This window comes from Pogonomyrmex barbatus, unplaced genomic scaffold (assembly GCF_055798465.1).
Source record: "Pogonomyrmex barbatus isolate J1 unplaced genomic scaffold, ASM5579846v1 scaffold12, whole genome shotgun sequence".
Taxonomy (NCBI): domain Eukaryota; kingdom Metazoa; phylum Arthropoda; class Insecta; order Hymenoptera; family Formicidae; genus Pogonomyrmex; species Pogonomyrmex barbatus.
In genome coordinates this window covers 4,850,107-4,876,576 of record NW_028297108.1, presented here as the reverse complement: position 1 = coordinate 4,876,576, position 26,470 = coordinate 4,850,107, and the positions used below count along the sequence as shown (strand labels likewise).

General features: G+C 33.4%; 2 protein-coding genes across 2 annotated transcripts; both read right to left on the bottom strand.

The window, feature by feature from the left end:
* Positions 1 to 272: 272 nt before the first annotated feature.
* LOC105430900 (protein snakeskin) lies at positions 273 to 8,067 on the bottom strand. The gene is made up of 4 exons (XM_011644677.2): positions 7,926 to 8,067; positions 4,522 to 4,575; positions 1,822 to 1,980; positions 273 to 1,346 (listed from the first exon to the last, which is right to left on the bottom strand). The coding sequence occupies exons 2-4, from the start codon at positions 4,564 to 4,566 to the stop codon at positions 1,158 to 1,160; spliced, it is 393 nt and encodes a 130-aa protein (XP_011642979.1). The 5' UTR covers positions 4,567 to 4,575; positions 7,926 to 8,067; the 3' UTR covers positions 273 to 1,157.
* A 133-nt stretch (positions 8,068 to 8,200) lies between these two features.
* LOC105430899 (uncharacterized) lies at positions 8,201 to 26,294 on the bottom strand. Its single transcript, XM_089071503.1, has 6 exons — positions 13,455 to 26,294; positions 11,831 to 12,031; positions 11,306 to 11,524; positions 10,852 to 11,046; positions 10,209 to 10,517; positions 8,201 to 9,474 (listed from the first exon to the last, which is right to left on the bottom strand). The coding sequence occupies exons 1-5, from the start codon at positions 13,629 to 13,631 to the stop codon at positions 10,404 to 10,406; spliced, it is 906 nt and encodes a 301-aa protein (XP_088927629.1). The 5' UTR covers positions 13,632 to 26,294; the 3' UTR covers positions 8,201 to 9,474; positions 10,209 to 10,403.
* Between the last annotated feature and the right edge of the window lie 176 nt (positions 26,295 to 26,470).

The window sequence follows — 26,470 nt, the reverse complement described above, 5'->3', positions numbered from 1 at the left end:
TTTATTTAAATATAAAACATTCACATATAAACTGTTAATTGTCAATTAAGTCAATTGGAGTTGAAATTATGCTAAGACTATTTTTCCAAGTGCGCTATTCTCGAACAAAAGTTGCGTTATATAAAACTTTCATTGCTGTATTATATAATGTTGCGTCTATTTTGTACAACGCGATAACAAACAAATCACTTGCAAAAATTTTACATTCTTTAATAAACGAATGAAAAAAGAGAGCTTGAAAGGAATGCGGATACTGAGATGATACAAAAACATTATCTATCGTTTCGTAATTTTTCTTTATTATTGAAGTCATAGCGTAAAAATATATAAATCAAGGATAAATATTTCGCAAATACTGAAAGAATGGCAAATATAATGAATTTGTTCAGTGTCGAGATACATTTCAAATGATATCGTATATAAAAATTTTCTATTGTTTTCTTATCTTCTTGTTGTCGCTGTTTGTCACACCTTAGAATAACTTAAATTTTATGAGTGTGATATCAGTATATTATTTATGATTATGATACTAATTGGCCTGCTTCTACAAAGGGACTGCTTCTTATTAATATTAACATACATATATAGATATAATATGCAAGTATATATCATTATTATATATAGATATAATATGCAAGTATGTATCATTATTATATGACCCCTGCACATTTTTGTACTATCATCGATTAGATATTGTCGCGAAGTCATATTTATACTGAAAAGCGTAATTTATACCAGAAATTTGCCTTTATCAATAAGATACAATTAGACTTGCAAATATTTATCTTCATTAAATTTTCAAAAGTTTTAAAATAAGAATTTTCCAACAAGTTAATAAGTTAAAGAAATGGATCGGTCTCGATAAAATGGACACTTTGCGAGAAATACAAGATAAACGGCGCAAGTCGTGAGTTTCACAAAGCTTCGGAACTCGTGCTTCGCACAATTCCGATAAAGCAGCGGAACTTCGCGACATCATGTATGATTTGTGTTTGCCCACATTTGGCTACCCGGTTGTAAAGAAAGTTCCCTTTGGGAAACTCTTTGGCAGTTTCCAATCTCTTACAGATTAGAAAAAAATTTCCGTCAATTGCGGAATGTGATTAACACCGTTTGGCCGTGCAGTCCCTCGATGTACTTAAAAGGCGATTCAGATCTCAGTTCTCTCCCCGAAACGTGAGGAATGCGTCCACGAGGAAAATGGCACCCTCGATAATACTGAGAGAACCCTTGGCCAAGCCGGTATCGCGAAGTGTTGACTTGTATGTCAGCTTGTGGAAATGATCGATATTCAGCGAACCCGCAGCGATGAACAAGGCGCATCCAACGAGTGAAAAGAAGAGATCCTAAGAGATAAGAAAACGCATTTAATGAAAATCTATATCTAGATCTAGCTATAGTATACTATAACACTTTGTTATTATCACCTAATGTATAAATATATGAATAAAAAAATTTTATTCATTTAGCTTATTAATAGATAATTATAATTAATAATTAGAAATCAATTCGAGTTAATTTATTAAACTCCTTTCATTTGTAAATTATTATGTTAATTACTTTGTAATTACTTTGTTATATAAATTTATACACATAAATTAGGAACTAATGTATCAAATTATAGTAATTAAGTAAATTATAGTAATCAAATTATAGTATAAATTAAGAATTAAATATATCTTTTTAAATTTTTTATAGCTCTCTTTAAATATTCTGCTTTTGAGTCTCAAGTTTTCTATATATTTATACTTCGTTTATACATAATTCTATGCTGCGATTTCTCTATCTAGTGTAAAAGATATATTTTGCAATATTACATACCACGCGACGGTTCACCGGTGTTCCCATCACGCTACCAATAAATAAGCCGACCAAAATAATCAGATATCCTCCAAAGGTGCCCATGGTTACCATCGCTGTGTGTTGATCTCCCACATTGAAGGAATTATAGTGCAATCCAATAAGGATGCATACCAAGAGCTATGATAAAAAATGGACATTGAATAGACAAAAATTCATTCATAAATTTTCTTTAAAATATCTCCTTGCTTTTTCTTTATCATCACCAAAAATTTCATCTTTTGCTTTTACCATTTGCATACTTTTCACTTTTATAACAACCTTTTTTTGTTATAAAAGTGAAGATACAGATTGCCCATAAAAGGGGGTCGACTTGAGGGGAAAGTATATTGATTCTATTTCGGTTCGTCATAAATAAAATATTGCCCCAGTTGACAACTTTTTACTTCTATACAACAGGTTGTAAATCTAAACGTATATTGGTATAGTTCATCGGATCATTAACACAGTTATAAAAATAATATCTACTTCGAACATATTGTTAACCGCGATGAATAAAAGACATTCATGATTAATAACAATTCAAATTTTAAAATGACTTTAATCAAAAGATTTTCAGAAATCATGGAATTCATGGAGTATTTATATTATCATGGAGTATTTATATAAAAATAATAAGTATGTATAAATTTAAATTTTTCATTTAGTAAAAAAGAATCAATTTTCTATAATATAAAATATTATAGAAACTTTTTTATTACTATGACACACAATATTTTCTTAAAATTTATAATAATATATAAAATTAAGTAATAATGTAAAATATTGCTGTAACAAATTGATGTATAATAGCGACTAAAATTAAAAAATGTAAGCAAAAAAACGTAGAATAAATCTATTTCATGTTTTATTTCGTAATTACATAATTTTTATCTTGAAGTCATCCATGGCGTCAACATTAAAATTGCATCGACCTTGACGCGATGAGCGTATTCGCTTGACGCCAAATGTATCTCAAAGAATCCTGGGCTTGGTCACCCATATGTATACCGATAAGTATGCGGTACGTCACATTTACTACACAATACTCGTCGCTAAGGAATGCTATGATGTGGTATTAATACATATTAACAATATAAATATATATTCCAATGATGTGTAGAGGAAATGGCGCGATAAATTCGATAAATTTCATTTTATTAATTCATATTTATATGATATTTTCTTAATTTTATGCAGAACAAGTATTATTGTTATTATTCGTATTTATTTAACATAATATATTCATTTAATATACACTAATAATATTTATTAATTATTTTTAACTACGCTTTATGAATAAAGCGTATTTTTCGTCAGCAAATCATTAAAATATTTAACTGAAAAATTATAAAATAATTTTGCATCGTTAGGAAGACTTTAATCAAAAATTAAACAAAAGAAAACAAGGTAAAATTAGTAAAATTAGGTATAGTTAAAATATCACAAGTGCTGAGAATCATCGTTAATTTGTAAACAAAGCTAGATAAATGTTTAATAAGATAAATATAATTGATTAATAAGATAATTATTTTACAGAATAGCTGTTTCTAAAAACTTGGTTGATTTTGATAAATAATTATAATAAGCTTTTTATCAAATGGCGCATTCACGCTTTCGATATACATGTTACACGTTTCGTTAAATATTAATGTTATAATTGTATATTAATGTTATATCAATATCAATAAATATAAAATAAAATGTATAATATTTTATTTGCAATTATTAAAATTTAATATCAAACTATTTTCTATCACTTAAAGATGCAATAGAAACATTATACAAAAGACACGGGATTCTCACGGCACTCATCCTTAATTTCAAAGAATCCTAACGGAAGTTCTCGTACCGATCGGCTTCCGGGTGACTTGAAGCGAATCGTAACAAGAGAAGAGAGAAAACGCTCTTGTGCGATAATCAACGCCGATTATGTCACTCTCCATTCTCGTCGGCTTACGATTCGTGAAAGATATGCAGCGCGGAATGTCGCACGACTAACAATACCTCGACTTTGAAATATGCGCCGATTTTCTCGAGAAAACGCGATTCAAGTCGAATGGACGCAAGCAACGCGAGAAATTGAATCAATCGATCAGAAGAAACAGCGCAGTGATGTTAAAAATAAATTCGAGGGCATGATAGAGTTCCTGAAGGGGTACGACGCGACCTCGAAGATAGTGTTTCTCTGGAGGCTGGAAATATATATACGCAAGGAACGCTGATGGTTTTATGACGGTTTTATGTCAAACTTGCACTTTCTTGAAAATCTGATTTTACGCAATTTAATGTAAACGCTAAGAATAGAAGAGCTCTTCTTCTAGAAGAGAACAATCTATTCTTGTGATTTGGAAATGATATAAGTACGCGTTTCCGATTATGTTAATGATTATGTAATATGACATCATACGGTTGAACGTTGAAAAAGAAATCTGATTTATCACATTCATAATTTTTTTTTTTTTGCTTATGATGCATACATATACAATCTATGTTAAGATAATTATATAATAACATTTGTACAATTCATCATCCAAGCGATCGTATTGATGTGTATTAGCTTATATTTCTTCATAAAAATAAAATATTATTACATTTTCGAAGTTAAAACTTTAAGCCAACGATGTCATGTCAACAAATGATTAAAGAGGAGTAATATTTAAATAATTTATTAATGCTTACCAATTCAAGGAATTTTATGATTGACAACCTCGTAATGGTAGCCATTTTTCTGATCTGTAAATAGGAAAGAAACAGAAATTAGAGAAATTAATTAATTAGGTGTGTTATTTAATCACGCGTTTAAACAAGCAAAAATGATAAACCTTATAATTTTCTCGTATCTTAAATTATAAAATTACGATTACGTGTCCATTGACCGAAAATGCGCCGTACAAATGCAATTACAATGACTATAAGCATGGAATGTAAGTCAAATGAAAGCGTAATAAATAGTAAAGAGGAATGGAGACACAGCAATCGATATAGTCTTATTACAGTCGTATAAATGAAACTGGAAATGTGTAGTATTAAAATAATATATTTTCTATCTAAGAAGGCATAAACATATTGTAAAATAATAATGCACCGTCTGAGAAGAGAAGTGACTAATGCATAGTGATAAGATTCAGTTTGATAAACTTCTGCGTAGTGCAATTAGACTTTGACTGCATTAATTTATGTACATAGCAAAACAGATTAAAAAAAATTTTAATGTGGTGTAAAATTATCACACAGATCTAGATTAAATTCTTTTTCTCTCTTATATATAACTGCTAAATTAAATATCTAGCATTTATCTCTTATAAAAATATCCTAATTAAGATGCGTTAAAATACTACATATATAAATAAAAATTCTTTCTATAATTAATAATATTGAAATATGATTTTATATTTTATTATAAGGCGAAAGATGCACACTATAACAAATTTGTGTCTGCACAGTTTGCAATGACATGTTGCGACTGCGATGACCTTAATATATCATCGCAGCATTTATTACTATTTTAATGACTGTGAGTCTAAATTCAACTCTTTGATCATTTCCGCAGAAATTTCTTTCCGCAGAAATTAGTTTGCTCCATTTATATATATTTTATTTGCTTTTTCACATAGAAATTATTTGTGGCTAATTTTGCGACGTTATTTCTTCAGGTGATGAAAATATTATACAACGTGGAATATATATATATATATATATATATATATATATAAAAATTATTTCATTAGTAATATATCTTAAACATATTAAAAGCTATGGCATTGGAAATAAAAAACTGAAGCACCAAAATCACCAATCATTGTGTTATATTTTAATATATTGGGCAAGTCTCAAGACAGGCACCATAAGTGAAAAGTTTATGAAGTATTGAACTTCGAAATTACGAATTACTTTTACAATGAAATCAAAATTAATACATGGAAATGTACTTATATAATATAATCAATGTGAACCGAATGACAAGTTTCAAAGAACACATCAGAGAAAGCATTAGAAGAGATCTATCTAATAATTCTTTTTATTGAACTTATATTTATCTATAAATTCGGAACAATTGATTATATCGTAAACTACATACTATTATTTTTAACAGACTTAAAACGCAGCTCAAAGTTATAGCCAAGAATTTATTCTAACGAAAATGAATTCATGAAGTCGATTAACTCCCTATAGAAAATTTTTATTGCGAAAAATATTATCTCAGCCAATTATTCCGAATTTATAGATAAAAAAATTCATTAAAAAGGATTATTAGACATTTAAGATTTTAGTCCACCGAATATAATGCTCTCTCTGATTTATAATATTAACTATATATTAATAACAATCATAATCTGCAATTCCTAATAGAAACAGAAATAATTATTCTGAGACATCATCGATTACATAGGTAAATATTATGCGTGCTTAATTGCACTGAATCAAACTTTACGTCATGCCTTGTTGGATGACTTGAGCGGGTCGGCACGATGACCATGACATACCCAAGATGGATAGAATGCAACGAAACTAGTAAAAAATAGTGCGATGTGTGTCCTGCATGTTCATATCGTTGAGCAAGAAATGTTTATCAGTCAATACATCAAACATTTATAATGAAAGTTTTAATCGCAGTTATTTGAGTCATCAAAGTGATATTGATATAGCATGTGTCAGTAAATCATTTTTAATCACGTTAAAAAAATGTTGTCTCAGCAGAACATTATTATATGCTAAAGAATAAATATGCCAGATATATTTCGTCGAATTTTTTTGTAATTGCACTAATCTTGTATATAAATATTTAAATGCATTAGCAAATATTTTTAAGTGTTTATCTTATTTAATTTTAAAAGATATAAAATGTAAAATATATTTTAAAAATACGAATTATTTAGATTGTTTATCTTCTATAATATATAATCTATAATTATGCCGAATATCTGATATGTATAACGAAATTTCATTGTTATTCTCTATAATCTGTGATTTTAAAGGAGTACATAGACATAAATTAAATGTCTAGAGATAAATCGCGGTCGAATAACGCTTAAAAAGGAGGAATGCATTTTGTACTGAAAAGGAAGACACTTTCACGTTACATACCATTGCCTTGACTTCGTTTTTATAATTTTTTTTAAACTTTTTCTCTCGAAGTCACAGATTATATTCTTCTAAAAAATACATTAAAATTAATTATATATACATATATATATATATAAAACTAAATAAATAGAGAACATTGCAAAAATAATGAAAACAAATTGTCAAATCATTAAATTTTCATATTCATATAATTATTAATATTAATAATTTTAAATATTTCTTTTATATATTTAAACAACATTATTAAAATTTTGTAACAAATAATTTTATATTTTCGATTTTAAGAAATAACATTAAATATAAAATATTTCAAAACTAAATTTTGATAACACGTAATACGATGCTATCCTACATCTTTTTTAACTTAATTTTAATTAATTTAAATTAATTTAATTTAATTTTTAAGATCTTTACATTCTGTAACAAATATCATTTAAAAATATCCTATATCCTGCGTATATAAATAAACAATACTTTCAAAGTTTACATACTTATTTTCTTCATGAATTATGTCACTTGAAATATAAAAAAAGATAGTACGGCATCATCGGAGTTATTTAATAAAAAAAAAAATTAATATATATTTATCCTAACAAAATATTGTTTCACTTTTCTAATAAGACGTACATATATACAAACATGTTTATATATATTCTCTTTTAAAATATCTTTAAAAATAAAACCTTGACATTCAATTTTATAATCGATAATATATTCTATATCTTTTTGCAAATTTTTTTACAATAATTTTCGTGCGTTTGTGGAGCAGCGTATCGTTTGTTATTCTAATATCTTATTCCAACGGGTCAAGGCTAATCCACAAACCAGCACACAAAAGAACAGTACGAACAAAGAACCCGCGGCGTTGGAAGCGTCTTAAAACATTCCCAATATCAATATTTTCGTTAAATTTCCAATTGGTGAAAAGTGTGTAAGAAGATTTCGGAAGGCCATTCATTCAAGCGTCGGGCGTGTTCGGCGTCGTGAAGCGTACTTACGTGTTCACACTTTCGATTCGCCGGACGATCGTAGCTGCTCGCGAGACGAGGGTTCAACGACGACTGATGCTGAAGACCGACCACGCATTGTGGAGGCGCGTCAGCTAGCCTCGATTTTTACGATCGACGGAAACACGTCGACTTTTACATCATGGTGTTCACGCATCGAGTGAGCACAGACGCTACGGTCCAGTGGCGCTCATTTTGGCTGTGGATGGGCTTGGCGGATGTTACCATAAACAAATATTTTATCGGGGTTTTTAATGTAGAACGAAATTAAAATACGATTAGCAAAGCAACGAAATGACAAAGTTGCGTGTACAAAAGTAAAAACTCATAAAATCCAAAGCAATCGTAATTCGTTCTGAGAAATAAACTTATCTATTTTCATAAATTTATACTTAATCAATTGTAATTAATATCTCTATGAAAGAAAAAAAAATTTAAGAAAGAGAAATAGTTTTGCTCATAGGATTTACTTTATTATAATTTGAAAAAAAGCTTCTCTAATTTATTTTGTAAGTTTGTATTCAGTCAATATATCATTGCAAAATTATATGTTACTATTTAGTCAGCCACTTGACTTCTAAATTGGTCATTTATGTCATCTCGTTTTATCACAAATGTGAAGATTCTATTTAGCGATTACTTATTTTTTGTAATCGTGTGTAATTCCGAGATATTATCTGTAAGCTTAAAACAAAATCCCTGGAATTGGTAGTGACTCGAAAATTACGTCGATCCTACGCCTTGAGTGTGACATCACGCCGCTTGCTATACGATGACATTACGTATTTTATCGAGTTAGAAAAAAAAAATAAGATAAATGTGAGGCTGGAAGCAGGAGTAGTTTTATGAACAGTTTCTGATACATATAAAAAGAAACTTTTTATTCCAAATTTTTAAATTTATATTAAATATTTTAAGATGTTTAATTAAAAGTCCGTGAAAACATAGAGTGTTTAAATTTAAAGATAATTATAATTTAATCATCAAATATAATTATAATTTTAATCATTTTCAATCTCAAGATAATCAAAAATATTTTGTGGAAGAATTTACTGTCAACATTATATCATCAGTAATTTTTGAAGAGCCTGTTATCAAACCTTATGATACAATTCTTTCTTTATATATCGCACAGATTAACAATCATTGGGAAAATTACAAATGTGCGTAATAAGTGTCATCTGTTCATGCCTGATATACAAAAGCAAAGGCATTCTTTAACACATATTACTCATGCGTGCGAAAGGATACGACGATTGTAGAGCAGTCTCGAAATATTCCGTATGCCTGCGTCCAATAAAGTTTACTTCACACACAAGTATCTTCGCATGTTCGTGTTACGTTTTCGCCGTCTTTATTTCCGCCATCGTTCTTCCACACCCACCCGCACGCATACATGCACAAATGCATGTATACGTGTGTACGCCACCAGCAAATTACCCACGATCGTTCGCGTTCGCGTTCATTAGCCTCCTTTCGCCAGTTACTTGTGATACAACACACATTTTCGCCGGATCCTCGCAAGATTAACACGCCCACCCTAGATATAAAAGAGTCTCTTATTAGGATATACGGTCCCCAAATACCTGTGTAAAGAAAGTGTAATTAAATTTAAAAGTTAGAATTATTAATATTAATATAAAATAGATAGAAATATTATATAGAGTATCTTGCTCAATTTAACTAATTTTCTGTTTTTTTTTTTTATGGCATTCTTCTTGTAAAAGTGGATTCTTTTGGAAAATGGAAATAGATTTGTAATTAATATAAAAATGCGATTAAACAACACACATATTGTTAATGTCATAATTAGTTGAAGTAACAATGTGGGGTATTGATTTTTTCTCTTTATTTTTCTCTCGTTCTGTTGAAAAAATTAACTCATCAAATAGATTTAATCTACCGTGTATATGCTGTTTCTTATCGATATGAATCATTTGTGTGAAACATTAGTATACTGAATATTGATGTTATAAATTTATCATCGTACTTCGTAAAGATAATCAACTTAAAGATTATTAATTTAGGAGTTTTAAAATAAATCATGTTTTATTATTTAAAAAGTCTTAAAATATAAAAATTTGTTAAAAAGATATGTAAAATGTTGTTTATGGCACGTTTTTATTGTTGTATTATTCATTTGTGTTAATTATTGATATCATATCAAACTACAAAAAAAAAACTAAAATTAATAGTAAAATTATTTCTAATAGAATTGATCATCCAAGCAGATTTGAACGAAAAAATGCGTTTATTTTATAAATAGCTCCTTACAAATAAACTGTTTTATTCACAGAGCTGAAGTTCAGTTAGCTTCATTGATTGATATTTCAAAATCTCTTCAGATGGCGTGATGGATGTCTGTTCAACACTTCAGAAAAGCAGCGACTGGACAATGTACCAGCAATCGCTATTCTGAATATGTTTAATAAATCGGTAATAATTTTCATAAAAACAATCTCAGACATGTCACATGACGTGAATTACTTGAAATTCATGCTTCGGTTTACTTTCCATTTTTATTTTAATATAATTGTACCAGTCGACGAAACAGCAATAAATGATTGGTTCGTCATCCACATCCTAAAAAAGAAATCAATTATTTTTGTATTCCAAATTAAAAAATTCTGAGTTTTATTTTTTACAGAAGAATTTTTCTCAAAACTTTTTTATACGTCAATATTTTCAATGCACAAGTATATTGTACATCTCAGAGAAAATCTTCAAGTCAGGAATCGTTCTACTGATCATTTGATAACCTTAGAACGACCAATGCCATGGATTCTATAGATGGAAAATAGAATTCTTATCCTACATCTGAACATGAAACGCTTCTTTTTTTATTGGCACAGGAAGACGTGACCTGTTTCAAGATCTAATGTATCGATAAAGTTGTGAATAGATAGTAAATTCTTACAACGCTATCAGCGATTATAGCGAGAGCAGTCATTTCTTTCAGGGTAGGAATCGGTGCCAATTCTCCAATCTTCTGTTTCGAATTATATTCACTGATTTTTTCTTCTATTACGGAATGCTCACTTTTATCAGTGTCTGCACTAGAATCAGAACTTCGACTTTCATCCGAAACACTTGTATCTTGCTCCTTTCGAATCTAGAACCACAGATATTTACGTCACGTATCAATCCAATTATGTAATTCAAGGAAGACAAAAAATATTTGTTTGAACTTTCAAGTTTGAAATTTCTTTTTAAAGACTTCAATAAATGATCGTGATTTATAATTTACCTAGACTTTTGTAAAATATCGCATATAACAAAATATATATTCTAAATGTGATAATTTAACTGGTAATATTATATAAAATAAAAAAATTTGTCTTATATAACATTTAATAATTATTTTCACGCACCCATTGCCAATAGTCGAAAATAATCCACGCTTGAATTAGGTAAAGAACCATAACGAAGAGCGATAATATGCACATTACAAAATTATGAATGAAGACAGGATGCTCCAATATTTCTTCGTCAGTAAATTCGGTAACATCGATGTACATATCGGCATGTTTCATCTCCATTATGCCTGTCCCAAGCATCAGAACAGCTCCTGTCGCGCATATTGTGAGAGGCTTTGCAAGTTTATTTTCATAGCAACACATAATTATTTAATGTTGATACATGCAGTTAAAATTTTATTTATTATACTGATCGCGTTTGTAGACTTATTCCGTATATAAAACGTAAATATAGAATTAAATAAAAATTTGTTACGCTAAGATTGTCACTATAGAAAAATTTTGTTTATTAATTATTATTATTAAAGTATCTAATTTTTAAAATTGTGTTAAAAATTATATTCATCGCAAAATTATATTCATAGTCAACTAATAAAACACTTGTACATCTTTTCACGTATTTTTAGAAAAAAGACTCACTATCGCAGGCCTCTCAGGTAATATTTTTTTAACAAGCCAGAAGATCATAAGAAGCAGACTCAGCAGCATGCAGACAGGATATAGGAAGAAAATAGGATTTCTCTCCTCCGGCAATGGTGGAATCGTGTCATCCTTTTCTCGCGCACATTTATTTATATAGTGATGTGTGTAATGAAAAATTTCGATAGCCGATGTAAATATCTAAGAATATTCATAATAATTCCGATATGTCTAACAACAAGAATATTCTCAGCAATAAATGTAATTTAAAAATGTCTCTCTTCAAATAAAAAAACTAATTTAAATTAATCATTATTAAAAAAATAAATTAATTGTCCTTAAAAGGATAAATATAAAGAAAAAAGCATTGCATTGTAGTTTTTTTATAGGCGCTCGCGAGATATCTTCGCCAATATTTGCTGTATTATTATGCAATTTTCGAGTGTTCGATAACGCTATCTTTACGACTACAATTTATTACAAAAAAGACCAGATAAAGAGGGAGAATTTCCGCCGCCCATTGGAAATTCAATATTTATGAAGAAAAATTATTTATTGGTGAAACGCTATCTACCCTTTTAGCAAAAAAAAAAAACATATTCTTATTGGACTTGTCTATTCTAGAATTTCCATTTCACATCGACACCAAGATTTATTTGTCTTTTACGTGAGAAATCTAGACTTGATCGAACAAGAATACGCATTCCCTGAATTTATTAATAGAAAAAAATTAAAAGGAAACAACCTGACGGTTGTTGCAATAAATATCTGTTGTCTTTGTCGACCAATAATTTATTTTATTACGTTCTTCCGCCGAAGGATTTTATGAAATTGTCGAAAGAAAGGAATCGTAAAGTATCGAGAATGTAACAGTATATTGAAGTAACGAGGCTCTTAGCAGGTTTCCACTGATCGTGACAAAACTGTCAGCTGAAATAGAACGCGGGTAATCAAACACTGCGAGAACCCGCCGGTCTCCTGAAGCGTTTTCAATTCGCGGAGTACATCGCATCGATTGACACGTGCTCACACGTAAATACGTCCGATGCGTGTCCTTATCCAACGCACATGATATCCGATTACATAATAAAAATATCGATGTCACGATTATCGCGGAACTGTTGCACTGAATCACGGCACAGCGACGACAAATCCCGACTGAAAAACTGGGTCGGTTGCATTGTTTCCAAGACTAAAATTATTTTATCTCGCACGGGAGACACGTAACGATAGCGATGTGCTATCTTAAGGTGTTATGTGTCATGTTTTTTTATCGTGTCAAAGAGGAAATCGTGAAATATTATACTCCTATGATGCATTTACTTCATATGTTGTGAGAATATTTTTAGATTTGTGCGACCTAATGAATGTTTAGTGAATATTATATGAGAATACTATGTACAATAAATTCAGTCATTTTGTTATTTTTTGCAATATAACCGCATATTTTTACATTTTACACATTTTCCTATTAATTACGTATTGCATATACTGAAGATAATGCGTATTATTTTCTATCGTCTTCAGTTCTTATTTGGAGATAAAGTTTGGAGATTTATTGCGCATATAAAAATTAAATTCGCTCACAAGTAAAATAAATTTTTTATCACGTTCGATTTCTTACAAGTTGAACGAAGTGTAAACTGGCGTGCACAATATGCGAAAGATCCGTTCTTCTCTCAAACTTTTTTTCATCGTTGTAATGTATAGCCGCAAGCTTGGCAATTTCTCGGAATCTGTGAAGCTCCAGGACATCTTCATCTTCTCTAATCGATTCTCTATTTTTGGCTTGACTCACCATTAAGACATTAATTATTAACTCAAATTGTCGGTATAACCTAAATGCAGTGACTGAACGTGATATTCCTGAATTATCTGACAAATGAACAATGGCAGAAACGACATTCACAATCAATTTTAACGCCAATTAAGCTGTCTCCATTAAGAATCAGTATTAAACAGACATAGAGAATCAAATAAAATTATTCAAAAAACCGGTTCTTAGATAATTTAAAAAGATACATGAGATGCAAGAATATAATAGATACAAAACCTAAGTACAATGCGTAATTACTTACATAACAATATAATTCTTCATAACAATACAATTTTATTTTACGAAATAAATTTCTATAAAGTTTTGTATAAGGTATTGACTATAATTTAAATTTTTGCTTTTTTATTTAATCAATGTCTCAAAAAAAAATTTATTTATTTGAAAAAAGGTTAAACAGATGGCAATAAATTGTTTCAAGTGGTGTGTAAGAATCGCTATCTTCATCTTCTTCATCTTCGTATTCGTCTCCGTCAAATAGTTAAGAAACCGACATACATCATTCTCATGTGCGATAGGCTCATACGTGTGTTTTGTATTAGGTTCGCGTCAAGCAGATAGAGATTTTTTTTCCTTCTCAATTTCAAGCTTTCTCGATCTTTATCTCACCTTTTTGCTATATTTCGACATGGCATACTTCGTTGCACAAACACGTATCCTCCATTCTTAAGTTCACAATTTCTCTTTATATCTGCAACATTAGAGAAAATATGTAGATTCTCTTAGGTTAGATGAGCAAGTGAGAAATAATATTATCTCTCAGTGATATATAATGACAAATAAAATAAAATTAGCGAACATTTTTCTTATATTCTTCAATTTCTTCTATTTCTTCGCTGACGCTCCGTGCAATCGTTCCAGAAGCGTTTGCAGTTTCATGAGAGTTGAACAAATCTGAAATCTTCGACAACTGCGAAAGCGAAGTTTATGATCAGATTTCGATACGACCGGCGAACATGCGACACACTGTGAAAGGCGTTTTGGAAATTTTCCAATGGAACGTCCGTGCTTTTAACAAGAGAATGGCGAGGATATAAAAGAAGGTTGTTGGCACTATTGCCGAAAGTGTTCCCGAAATAACGCGCTGATCTTTTTCGATGATATATTAAATGATTTTCATCTGTGAGAAGCAAGATCAATATGACAAATATGTTACAATTTGATGTTACATTTGACGTCATTTCTGCTCTATTTTGATTTTGTCGTGCATTAAGTGAAATCGAACGTATGAGTCTGTTGCTTATTCAAATTATAGAATCGCAAACGTTACGTGATACATTAAATATTTAAATATTTAAAAATTATTGAATTATTATATTCTTTCTTTTATCCTTAGAGATACGAAAAAAGGAATTAATTATTATTAATTAAATTATTTAATCAAAAGAAATTTTCAAAAATCTCTAGCAAAAATTGTGACTCTTGTTAAAATTTCTCTGACAATTATAACCTTTTTTATTATTAAAATATCAATATTGCTACTTTAAATTAAAATTTAAAATAATATTAAGGAACTATTAATAATATCAATACAAATATGCACTTTTACTTTCTAAAAGAGAACAAATTTCTCTGTAATAAATTTCAGGTATATATTTAGCATAACGGACGAATGAGAACGATTACACGAAACTGTAAGTCTCACAGAATAGTTTTCCGGGATGATATAAATACTTTCTTTAATGAAAGCGAACGTTTTACACCGGATAATAAGCTTTACGATCCCTTTCGAACGTTTAAACATTTTTATAATACTTTCACGGATGTTCTTCGACATACATTGGCGCGTAAAATCCTTTTTTTGTTTTTCTTTTTGTGACATTCTTACAGATTTATGAGAAACCCTTAAAACTTTTATGATGCTTTTTATGATACTTTTTATAAGACTTATGCGTGTCGTTTAATATGTTGCTGCAATTTTTATAATATCGTAAGTAAATTTTAAAAATATATCTAATTTATTTATCACACATTTAAAAATATATGTTATTTTAAAATTACTACAAATCGACTATTTTTCTGATTTTATTATACATTACAATTGCATAAAATGAGAAAATTATACAATGTTACAATTAACCAACAAAATACCTTTTACATCCAATGATATTTTCAAATAATTCGAACATGCATTGTCGATCAGCATGAGATCGCTCGTGTTAGGCAAATAATTTTTTATGGGTCAGAAAATTATGCGTCCTTTGCTATTCTTTTCCGATCGATTAAAAATCTAACATTTGATTTATAATCATTTCCTACTATTCAAATAAAAAGTTATTTATGATAAAATATATTATTCAAAGCTGCACTCTACAGTTGCGTATGTTGCAATTATAATGCGGTCTATTCTCGAATGCCCGATGTAAGGACAAATAAACTCGGAGGTAAGATATTTTATTATTTTGCTTATCCTTCGAGTTGCCGTTCAACATGTAATTATAATCAAAGGTGACACATTATGCTGTAGTATGTGCATCCAGGGGAAGAATGCGTGTCTCTTTTTTCTAAATTTATCATTTTCTCCGTATAGTTCTCATTCTTTCGATACTTTTACGAAGAGAGAAAGAGAGAAAGAGAGAGAGAGAGAGAGAGAGAGAGTGAGTGACAGAGAGAGGGAGAGGAGAGAGGGAGCATGGATGCTCCGTGTAATTGCGCCTTTTGAATGGCGCCTCCATTCCTTTCTCCATCGTCGTTCAGACGACCTTGGCGATGCGATCGAACAGAAAAATCCGATTTGCTTCTTTTACTGATGCTATTACCGATTCGATAAATCTCGGGGTAATCGTCGACGAGACATCGGCGAGTAGGAAGACACCGCACGAGGAAGAAATCAATTTTCCAAGTGAAATTTATTTCTTGCCGCCACGGTAAAGGCACGAGAGGCAAAAACGTCTCTGCTCGTCTCGGCTAAACAAGTGGCTCTTAAATAACTTTCTGTTACGCAATTTCTACTTACATATATTTTACCATCTTCCGTTATTGCATGCGTTATTACTTAACGAGAGATGATTATAAATGAAGAAAAATTTACAAAAGTCTACTTCTTTAAAGAAGGATCAGAAATGTGTTAAATGCACGAGAAAGAAATCATATTTCATATTTTATCAAAATAATATATCGTAGCTTACAAAAATAAAAATTTCTCTGTTACAAGCAGAAAAAGGTAGGTTTGTACACAAAAATATATTAAGAACAATATATGAACATATGTGACAAACTGAAATGTAATGACAGAAAGATTGACAAAGAATTTTCACAAAAGATTGTTATGACCGGAAGCATACATATAAACACACACATACACGGTGATTTCGGAACAAGCAGTCTGAAAAAAGATTTTAAAATATCAAGTATTTATTAATTTTTATTTTTAAACAAGTAGAGGAAAAATATAAAGATATTTTTTTTCAGAAACCTAATATTTTTAGTCGCGTTTACAATAAATTCATTAAATTGTATGTATTGGTAAAAGCAAAAATTGAAATTATCCAATTTCACATGACTCTATTTAATGGACCAATTGTTTCCCGAAAATGCAAACCGTAAGTAACAAATATAGCACCGACAAATAAACGCGAAGAGTTTGCGCGATGAATCAATCGGCTCTGCGTATTTCTTGGCACGTATCGAAAACTTCGACGTTCATTTTCACCTGCGCAGCATCCTTTCCAAAACCATCGGAGATTTTGCGGGAAGTTTGCGCAACGGGTTATCCCCCCGTTTGTATTTACATCGCGAGGGAGAAGGGTGGGAGTTGTTTACGTCTCTCCCTCGGGAAACACGGGTGGAGAAACGCAGGCGTGCGCCAAGTAACAAAGACAGAAGTGTGCATAGGGCATACAGAGATATTCCCACGCGGAATAATATTTTCTTTTGAGAAAGGAAAATACGATGCGGAAGAAGAAACAGACGCGCAGTCTTCTGTCTTCCACGAAAAATGGCTCGTCTAACGCGAACAATCTCGTACCGATTCGCAAATTGCTTGTCTGAATTATTTGATAAAATATATCTTCTGCTAAACAGTGTTGCAATTTTCTCATTTAATAAAATTATAATAGAATCAGAAAGAATAATAGGTTTCGAGAAATTTTAAAATAATTTGTGTAATTCTTAATTATATATCTGATAATTAGTTTATATAAATTTATAATATTCTTTATATTATTTCATAATATTCTGAAATTAAAAATTATTTCGTTTTCAATTAATCATTTTATAATTAGTATGTTTATATATTCTTTTATTATTCACGATTAGACAGATGAGCAGAGCGTAAATGAATTTCAATTTTTGAAACGAAAGTAAGTTTGAACGCGGCATTCTCCGATTCACGCGAATTTCATCGGCAGTAAAAGTGCATTTCAGTTCAGCCTTGAGTCAACTTTTCGCCGGACAAAAGTCGTGTTTGCAACGAGTTAAGCGACCCTCTCCCGACTTTCTCGCTTCGCGTCTGCGGGAGTTTCGTCGGCGGGGTTATTTTCGGTGGCCGCCGCGATCGCTGCCGCCACCGCTTCGGCCGCCTCGCAAAATTGCACTTCCGGTATGCGCCCGTGGAATGCATCATCCGCCAGCGAACCGTGCCGTTTTCGATCGCGTTTTCACATCTCTCTCGCCGTCGTCGCCGCCTCAGTTAACCCAGTTACGATGGTGATTATTTATTGCTTTATAGCTCGGTCGTAGTTATTAACGCACCGCCCGCCGTTCGCCGGTACGCTATTGCACGTACACACACTGTCGAACACTAGGCTCTTTGTCGGCAAAAGAATTTTAACATTAACGCCACGCGGCATCGCGGCGCGGAATTACGTCGTCCTGGCGCGGGTCGTTCCCGTCTGATTTTTTATTTTACGCGCAGTGTAAACGCGCTTTTAGCAATCAGCCGCTCTGATGCCATGCCAAACGATGTCGTATATATCAATTAATTTCTCGAGACATGAATTTGCTTCCCTCTAGGGCGCGGCAACTCGTTCTCACGATGACCAGACCTACCGCGTTACTCCCTATTAGGAAGAAGTCCCGGAAACGAAGCTGAAAGGAATGACAATTATTTCGATGCCAAAAAACCAATCAAATTCATTATGTAATTGTCATACGATAATCAAGATTCAAATTTATCTTTTATCATCCGTTTATGATAGATAATTTATGAAAAATAATTATTTTTTTTAAAGATACACATAAGCTTGAAATACAAATGAATATGTCATAATAATCCAGCAAGTGTTAGCCCAGTAAATCGGATTTATCTTTAATCTTTTGAACCAAACATCCTGTTAGAAAGTGAGGACTCTGGCTTTGAGGAATTCGACTACGATACTTAGTGGAAAAAACCGATGTCGAAAGTGATTATGCGGTAGTGATAAATAATATCCAAGAAGATTGGCTTCATTTATGACTTACTACTTCTATAATGTATCTGAATATTTGAGACATTTCAAATTGCATGGTTAAAATTAAAACTTATAAGACGAATCATTTTTTTATTACTTGGAAGTGCTCAAAAAAATTTCATTGTTAATTAATATTCGATGTATTTTTAAATTTAGAATTTTACTGTTTTCTTTTTATGACTAAAGAAATGTAACCTTAAATTTTGAAACTTAAGAAATAATTAAAAAATTAATTATATATTTTATAAAATGTTTTACCAATGTATTTAATTATATTTTGAATTGTATTTTATTTAATTTTAATGGTATTTTAATAATGTATGCTTCTTCGAAAAAGTTATTATAAGATATTATTTTATTTTTCAAAATACGTTCTTGAATCAAGAATTCTTTAAAGAAGCACGATGATAAACATGAAATCGGAGTAAGGTTAAAATTCCTGCGGGTAATTAATTAACACGTCTATTAATTACTACCGTAGGCAAAAGAAGCGGGTTAGAATCAAAGGAGCACAGTGCTGAATAGAATCTTTATGACTGCAAAGAAATACGAGAAATCAGATCTCGTGTATTTCAGCAAACTTAAACTTTACTTTAATTCGTCTTCTCTTTCTCTCTCACTCTCTTCTTCTTCAATCGAAATGAAACGAAAGCCATTACTTCTTATCTCCATAACGTAAATGTAAAAATGTAAAAATCATTAGCTTTTCAGAAATTTTTTAAATATTTAATTTGATACAAAAAACTTAACCAATTTCTTGTGCATTATCGATAAGATTATTTGTTATTGGTACTGCCAAATTTAATTAACAGATTTTTGCGAAACTCAAACGTGTTCGCCGTGCATCGGCGAAGTCATTCGCGATGCAGGAAACAGGAAATCCTGAACGGTGAAGTCGTGTAGAAACATCGAGAGCACACAGAACCTCCACTGTCTAGGAATTCTCGGTCGGTGAAACGAGATGAAGCGAGCGGTGGCGGTGACCAACCGCCGCGACCAGCTGCCTTCTCCTCGCGATCGCAAGGAGGGATGTAAATGAGGGAGTACCTCCTCATGTGCGTACGTACCTATCTGCCATGTCTTTTCTAAATAGCTCATCGCAATGCATACATCTCAGTCTGTAGCAGCGGCATGCGTCCGTGCCGTTTTTATCGGCGCCGCGCGTCGCCATTAATTACGGACGCAGTCAGAATAAGAACACCCAGCGTGTGCATAAACGAGTATTTAACGAAAAATACAGATGCGGTAGAAAACTGGGATGCCCCGTGAAAAAACACAAAAAAAAATCTCCCAACCGACGTGGAATTCAAATCTTCCTCGAGATAGCTTTTAGATTAGAAATAAGAAGAGAGAAATAGAGCTCTACAAGAGCTCTTTATATTTCTTCAAACAGAAAATAGCAAACAGAAAATTTTCTCAAAATTAAATAGAAGATGAAATAAATATTTCTTTTATATTTCATCAAAATTTTCGATAAATTCAGAATAAGAAAAAATCAAATTTATTTTAATTCTTTCAACATTTAAAATCAATATGCGTATCATAAACATATATAATTTTAATAAATAAATATTTATTTAAGTATAATAAAAAATGGAAGATATGATCCAACTGAAATGTATTTTTCGCATCACTGACATCTAATATCATTTTTATGGCAATCTCAATAATTTAGAGAATACACAATAAGCATAATACGATGACACACGCTCTGTGTCAGACGGCACGCTGATCGGCCGGATTATATCACCTCTTTGTGGAAATTATAAGCACGGATTTATCTCGCGAATGCGATTCTGCTTTGCGTAACACAAAGCGCGTGACTGAATCGAGAGAGGGGCGAGAAAGCAAAGAACAGCATACGGTACACGCGGCCGTATCGCTGCAATTGCAGCGTGCACAAATCGCGATCGCTAATCACGAAGCAGCTGGTCGGCTCCATGGCGCATTAAAGGTCGATCGATAACGCGAAATTGCGAGAGTTGGAAAGCACGTTGCGCAACGTTTCTCTAACAGGCATCTCGGGAATATATCTATCAACACTTGGGCCGGTTGCAACGTCGGTCGGATCATATTAAATTCCGGTTACCTGAAACTTTTTTCACGTGCATAGTTTGGACTTTCATCCAGGAAAAGACCGTTGCTTGAATTTTTTCATCTGCATGTATAATAGATTGAACTTTCATCCAGGAGAAGGTAGCTCACTAAAAAAGTTAATTATTCACGTTTTACTTTTGAACGCACAAAAACATGTATCCGAATGAAAAAAATATATTTTTAAGTTTCAAATATTTATACGTATATTGTTAGACAAGCGTGCATTTTTAAAGCCGGTTGCAATATTAAACATATGGATTATGATATCTGTGACGATCGGTTGTTAACTTTTGTTAATAATAGATCAAATTTCGTATCTCGTAATATTAAAAATAAATATTTAAAATAAATTTCGTATATGTAAAAAGAACGTGTTCCTTTTTCATCGCAGATTGTGTAAAAACGCATCGTGTATATTAAGTTTGATATCATATGTGTTGAATTAGTCTAAACTATTCGCGGAATTTAGCCTGAGATGACCATCAGCTCAGGCATTTATGATTCATACACTGCGCATACCACTCCTCCAAATCGATAGCGATTTATCGCACATATTTTCTCTCTTCCAAATTAGAATGATTCGTTTCGATAAAATCCTCGTTTGTTCACGTTCAAAAATTTCCTTCACTCCCGCGCAAAAAATGCGGAAAGCAGCAATCTTTTCTTTCCCCGTCTATTCTCGTATACGTCTCTTGTTCTCTCGCAGCCCGCGGGCGATCCACTGCGGATATGCTTAACCGACAATTAAACTTTCATAACTTGTCCATTAGCGCGAATTAACGCGCCGCACTAACTCATCTGAATTCCACTGATGCAACGCACTTAATTTACGTGCAAGCGTTGACCGGGCGCGCGTGTGCGTGCTGTGAGCCAGGGGTTGCGTTTGTCCTCCTTTTCCCCCGAGGATCGCGTTCGCGCGAGCAAAACGGTAACGGAGTGGGAGCGATCGAGGGACGGAGATCGAGCAGATCGGAAGAGAATGAGAATGAGAGAAAGAGAGAAAGGGAGATGCGCGAGAGCGGGGCAAACGACAGAGGGACATTTAGAGACTGATGGCACAAACCTTTTAGGCAAACTAATGCATTGAACCTGTAATATCACAGAGGCTACTCCAACAGCTCGATCTGTTCCGTCCCGCACCCCTAATACCCTCGATGCTCGTATACAAGCGTGTACGTGCCAGCGGGTTCATTATGGGAAATGCATCGCGTCGAGTCGCACGAGTCGCTGTCTCTGTCTCTGTGTACATGAATACCCGATGATAACCAGCAACGTGCATCGCGTATTTTTTTTTTTTTTTTTTTTTTGTGAAGACTACCTCCGCAAGAAAACTACCAATTGCGAGTTTGTCGAGAAGATGAAGATACGCCAATTAACAACGATAACTTTTCTGTCTCTTATTTCAACAATTATAAAGATTCCGTAAAAATTCAAGAAATCAAATAAAATAATCATTAATAAGTTGATGAAAATTATAACTTAAGGTATTATAAAAAAATATATAAATATTATATTTATTATATATAATATATTTTTTTTCTCTTTCTTTTTTGCCGTTTCTTATTTGTATTTTTATTTTGTACTTGCTTATTTAATTTAATTAAATCTTCTTATATGAATCAATTTAGCTATTTTTCTGCGGAAAATCATATAAAATTTTTTTAAATTCCTTTACAAAATTTTTAACTAAATTTCTACAAAAGATTCATATAAATATATACAATATATATATGAATCTTTATCTCTAAAATTAATTATTGTTAATTACTGTTGTGTAATTACTATGTTTTTATCGAATTTTTCTGAGAAAAACTGCCTCTAGATAATTCCCAATAATTTGACAGAAAAAATAAATATAAAATAATAAATATATATATATATTTTTTATATTTTACTCAGAAAACTTCGATAAAAGCATAGTTCACGACAATAATTAATGTAACACAGATTAGGCAATTCTAGACTAATCTTCATGCTAGTAAATCGATAACGAAACTCCACTTTTCAGACAATTTTAAAGGCAATTTAATTTTGGACAAGAAACTAATCTAAGTTTTAATTTAACCAAGACATTTATTATATCGAAGCTCGCGATAGTGTTAAATTTAGATACTAATCTCCTACGTTTTTCTACCGTATAACTCAACGTATAAATTTTCAACGCTACACGCATTTATCCACATCGCGTGTCCGTGTAACTCACTCGTCGGAGTTCGGATACGCGCGCAGAACGCGTATCTTTTATTTATGTTATTGTGTGTTTTCGCTTAACGTTTCCACGAGTATCCGAGCGTACACGCGGACGGAAGCGAGCGTGTGCCGGCGGGATTCATTATGGCAAATGTACCGAGAGTTCGACCCCCGTATGCGAGCGCGCGCTTATGCACGCTTGCATACTGATACGCGCGCGGGAATGCGCGCGTGCAATTACCTACGAGCTTCCCCGTCTCCGCTCTTTCTCCGCGCACCCTCCTGCACCCTCCGCGCGGCGATTGTACACATAATTACCGCGCGGGAAGGCGCAATTATTAATTTAGATATTACTCCACAGACCTATATGCCGTGGCCAGTTCCTTTGCGGGACATTCCGCGGCGCGGTGAAGGTTTCCGTCTCCTCGACCGGTCGGCTTTGGAAAGCGAAAAAAAGCCTGGAAAAATGATTTAATGGCGCATTCGCTTTACGATCGAAAGATTCCTGAAAGAACAGATCGCGATACTCAACATAGGATCAATATACAGATTTAGCAATCTAGAAGCTAGGATTCCTGCTACGAGCTTCTTGTTAAGCGAATTGTTTTAAAAATCGGATTAAGAGCAACAAGAGAAATTTATTATTAATTAAACTCGTAACGGTAAAAGGCAATACGGTTAATTGCACCGAATAATTCCTGGTTTCTCGACTTTCTAGTTTACTTAAACACTTTACGTGGACCACTCTGTATAGGACGATCACGATTGGCGAATCGATTTGTGCCTCGGGCATACCGTCCCGCCGCCTCCGCGCACGAAGCTCCATTTATTATTCTATTAAATTCGTAGTTTCCCGTCGGGGGTCCACCCCTGCCTAGAGCTATCTCTCACTCACGACTTAATGCGATATTCATACCGAGGCGAGCGAATGGACCACGGCTGGGGTCCGGTCCATATGCCCCGGTCCGTAATTAAGTCGGACACCGTGCGGATCCTCTCCCGCGCGCTTTTTCTTATCCCCGGGGCGGAAAGTGGTGGCCTTTACCTATGGCGACTGAGTAGTTGCAACGAAGTTGCAACGATAATAATTCGTCGACGGCCGATCTTTCTTATCGCTATCGCGCCACCACGTCGACACCTGCAATTATTTTAATGATCGTTCGTACGATGACAGCGCGCGCTACTGTAATTGCCACGTGCGCCGCTGGGATTGCGTTAACTTAATGTGTAACAAATAAATAATCGCATTTCACCTAGAGCGATAAGTAACGGAGCCCGACATGGAATCTGGCAGGATTCGCGTTTCGCGTATTTCATGAGATCTCAAGAGAAAAGAACTCGAGAGAAGAACTCTTCTCTCCTGAAGACAAAGGCGCATCGTCAAAAAATTTATTTATATTAATAAGATACTACTTTACAACGTTTCTTCTTAGCTATCGACACGTTCGGGTGCGTTGAAGAATCAAGATTTAAATTCAGAATTTCCTTTTTCACAATTAAAATGAATTATTCGGCAATACGGGTAACATCTCGCGGACATCCCAAAGTTTACTTTCGGCGGTTCTGGAGCGCTATCGAAGAGATTCGCGCGCGAGTGAAGTCACGCGCCCACGTCGGCAGCTACTAATGCTGCAGCAGATGTGCCGCTTGGAGAACAAACACGCGTGCTATGCTGAATGCACGTTGAAAGGGCGACAGCTTGAGGGACGACGGAGGAGACGCGGCAGCGTCCGTTGCACGCTGATAACACAATTAGCTTGTCTCGTCATGCGCGACCTCCGATAAGGGCCAACTGTACCCCGCTCCCGGTAACCCCTATCCACCTTCTTCGTCGTCCCACATCTCCCACCGGCATCGTACAACCGGCAGGATTGTAGCCGGGCGGATCGTCCGCGTCAGGCAGGATCAGGCAGAGAACGAGAAGATCCCCCCCGGGACCACGCGCGCCGTTTCAGGGACGCGCGATAAGGGCGTGGGCTTAACCCTCTCTCGGACGCGAGGGGCTACCCCGCGACGTTAATACCTTCCGGCAGGTTTTCCTTGGTTGATTTATTCCGGGAAGGGGGCCCAAAGTCGCGCGCATAGACGGATTTGAGAAAGGGGCACGGGACCACGTGTATCTTGAAAGCGGAATACGAAACTAGAGATTACGGATCTCACATTTCTCATTTCTTCGGATGAGTATTTAAATACAGAGAATACGGAGATGCGTGTGTGTGTGTGTAGGCGTCGCGCCTACTGCTACGCAGCATCCAAACACCGCCAGTATTACTTGTTTTCTATCGAATCTCAGTTTTATCTGTATTTAAACACAATTTCAGAAAATATAAAGATATCTTTTACCCTTGAGTAAAATTAATTTATCTCATATATTAGATCAAGTCGGACAATAATGACGGAGAAAAAAATTTACGCTGATTCCGGAAAAACAATTTCTATAGATTTGGCTATATGCAACAATAAATTCAGAAATAGACACGTGCGCTTTTTACTACGTTTTATACATCTTCCTGTCCGGATTTTAAAATAGATAATTATTTTTATATCAGGGTCCATTTATAAATTTCCGGTTCCGAGAGGAAACCACGTCATTGTCGTGTCCCTACACATCCACGTGTCTGATTTTTCTGTATTTGGTATTGCACACGTGCATGAGCCAGCGACGCATCATGCATACGTCACGATCGTAGTCCTTTTCGCATGGATATTCGTATTTATGGGGATGGAGGGTCGACCCTTCAAGGGAGATACTTTAACGAATCGCATATCCGATGCCGTAAGCGGCATTAGTGGGAGGAGCCTGGGAAAAAACACCGCTGCAAGAACCCACATTTTAATTGAATTTAGACAATTAATATAAATGAAGTACGACTATAATTCAATATTAATTCTATAGTTTACTCTCCTCTTAAACTCTTCATCGTTTATTCATTCTTTTTTTTTTTTAGATGATGCATGAAGGGAATTGTTCTCAGAGAAATACCGCTTGGCCGTGAGGTTAGCAGTTTCATCGAGCCTACGAGAAGGCACGGAGTCCAGAAAAAGGAAAGACCAATGAATGGTGGATGAAGAGCACCAGCCGCAGGGGGTGGAACATGGTGCGGTAATAGCATAAATCCGTGAACTGTG

Excerpts from the sequence above, each read along its gene's own strand:
- LOC105430900 (XM_011644677.2), bottom strand. The coding sequence starts at position 4,566 with ATGGCTACCATTACGAGGTTGTCAATCATAAAATTCCTTGAATTG. Across the intron at positions 1,981-4,521 it reads TCATAAAATTCCTTGAATTG|CTCTTGGTATGCATCCTTAT; the intron begins GTAAGCATTAAT and ends TTTTTATCATAG. Across the intron at positions 1,347-1,821 it reads CACCGGTGAACCGTCGCGTG|GATCTCTTCTTTTCACTCGT; the intron begins GTATGTAATATT and ends CTTATCTCTTAG.
- LOC105430899 (XM_089071503.1), bottom strand. The coding sequence starts at position 13,631 with ATGGTGAGTCAAGCCAAAAATAGAGAATCGATTAGAGAAGATGAAGAT. Across the intron at positions 11,525-11,830 it reads TACCTGAGAGGCCTGCGATA|CCTCTCACAATATGCGCGAC; the intron begins GTGAGTCTTTTT and ends AAACTTGCAAAG. Across the intron at positions 11,047-11,305 it reads TTTTCGACTATTGGCAATGG|ATTCGAAAGGAGCAAGATAC; the intron begins GTGCGTGAAAAT and ends CTGTGGTTCTAG.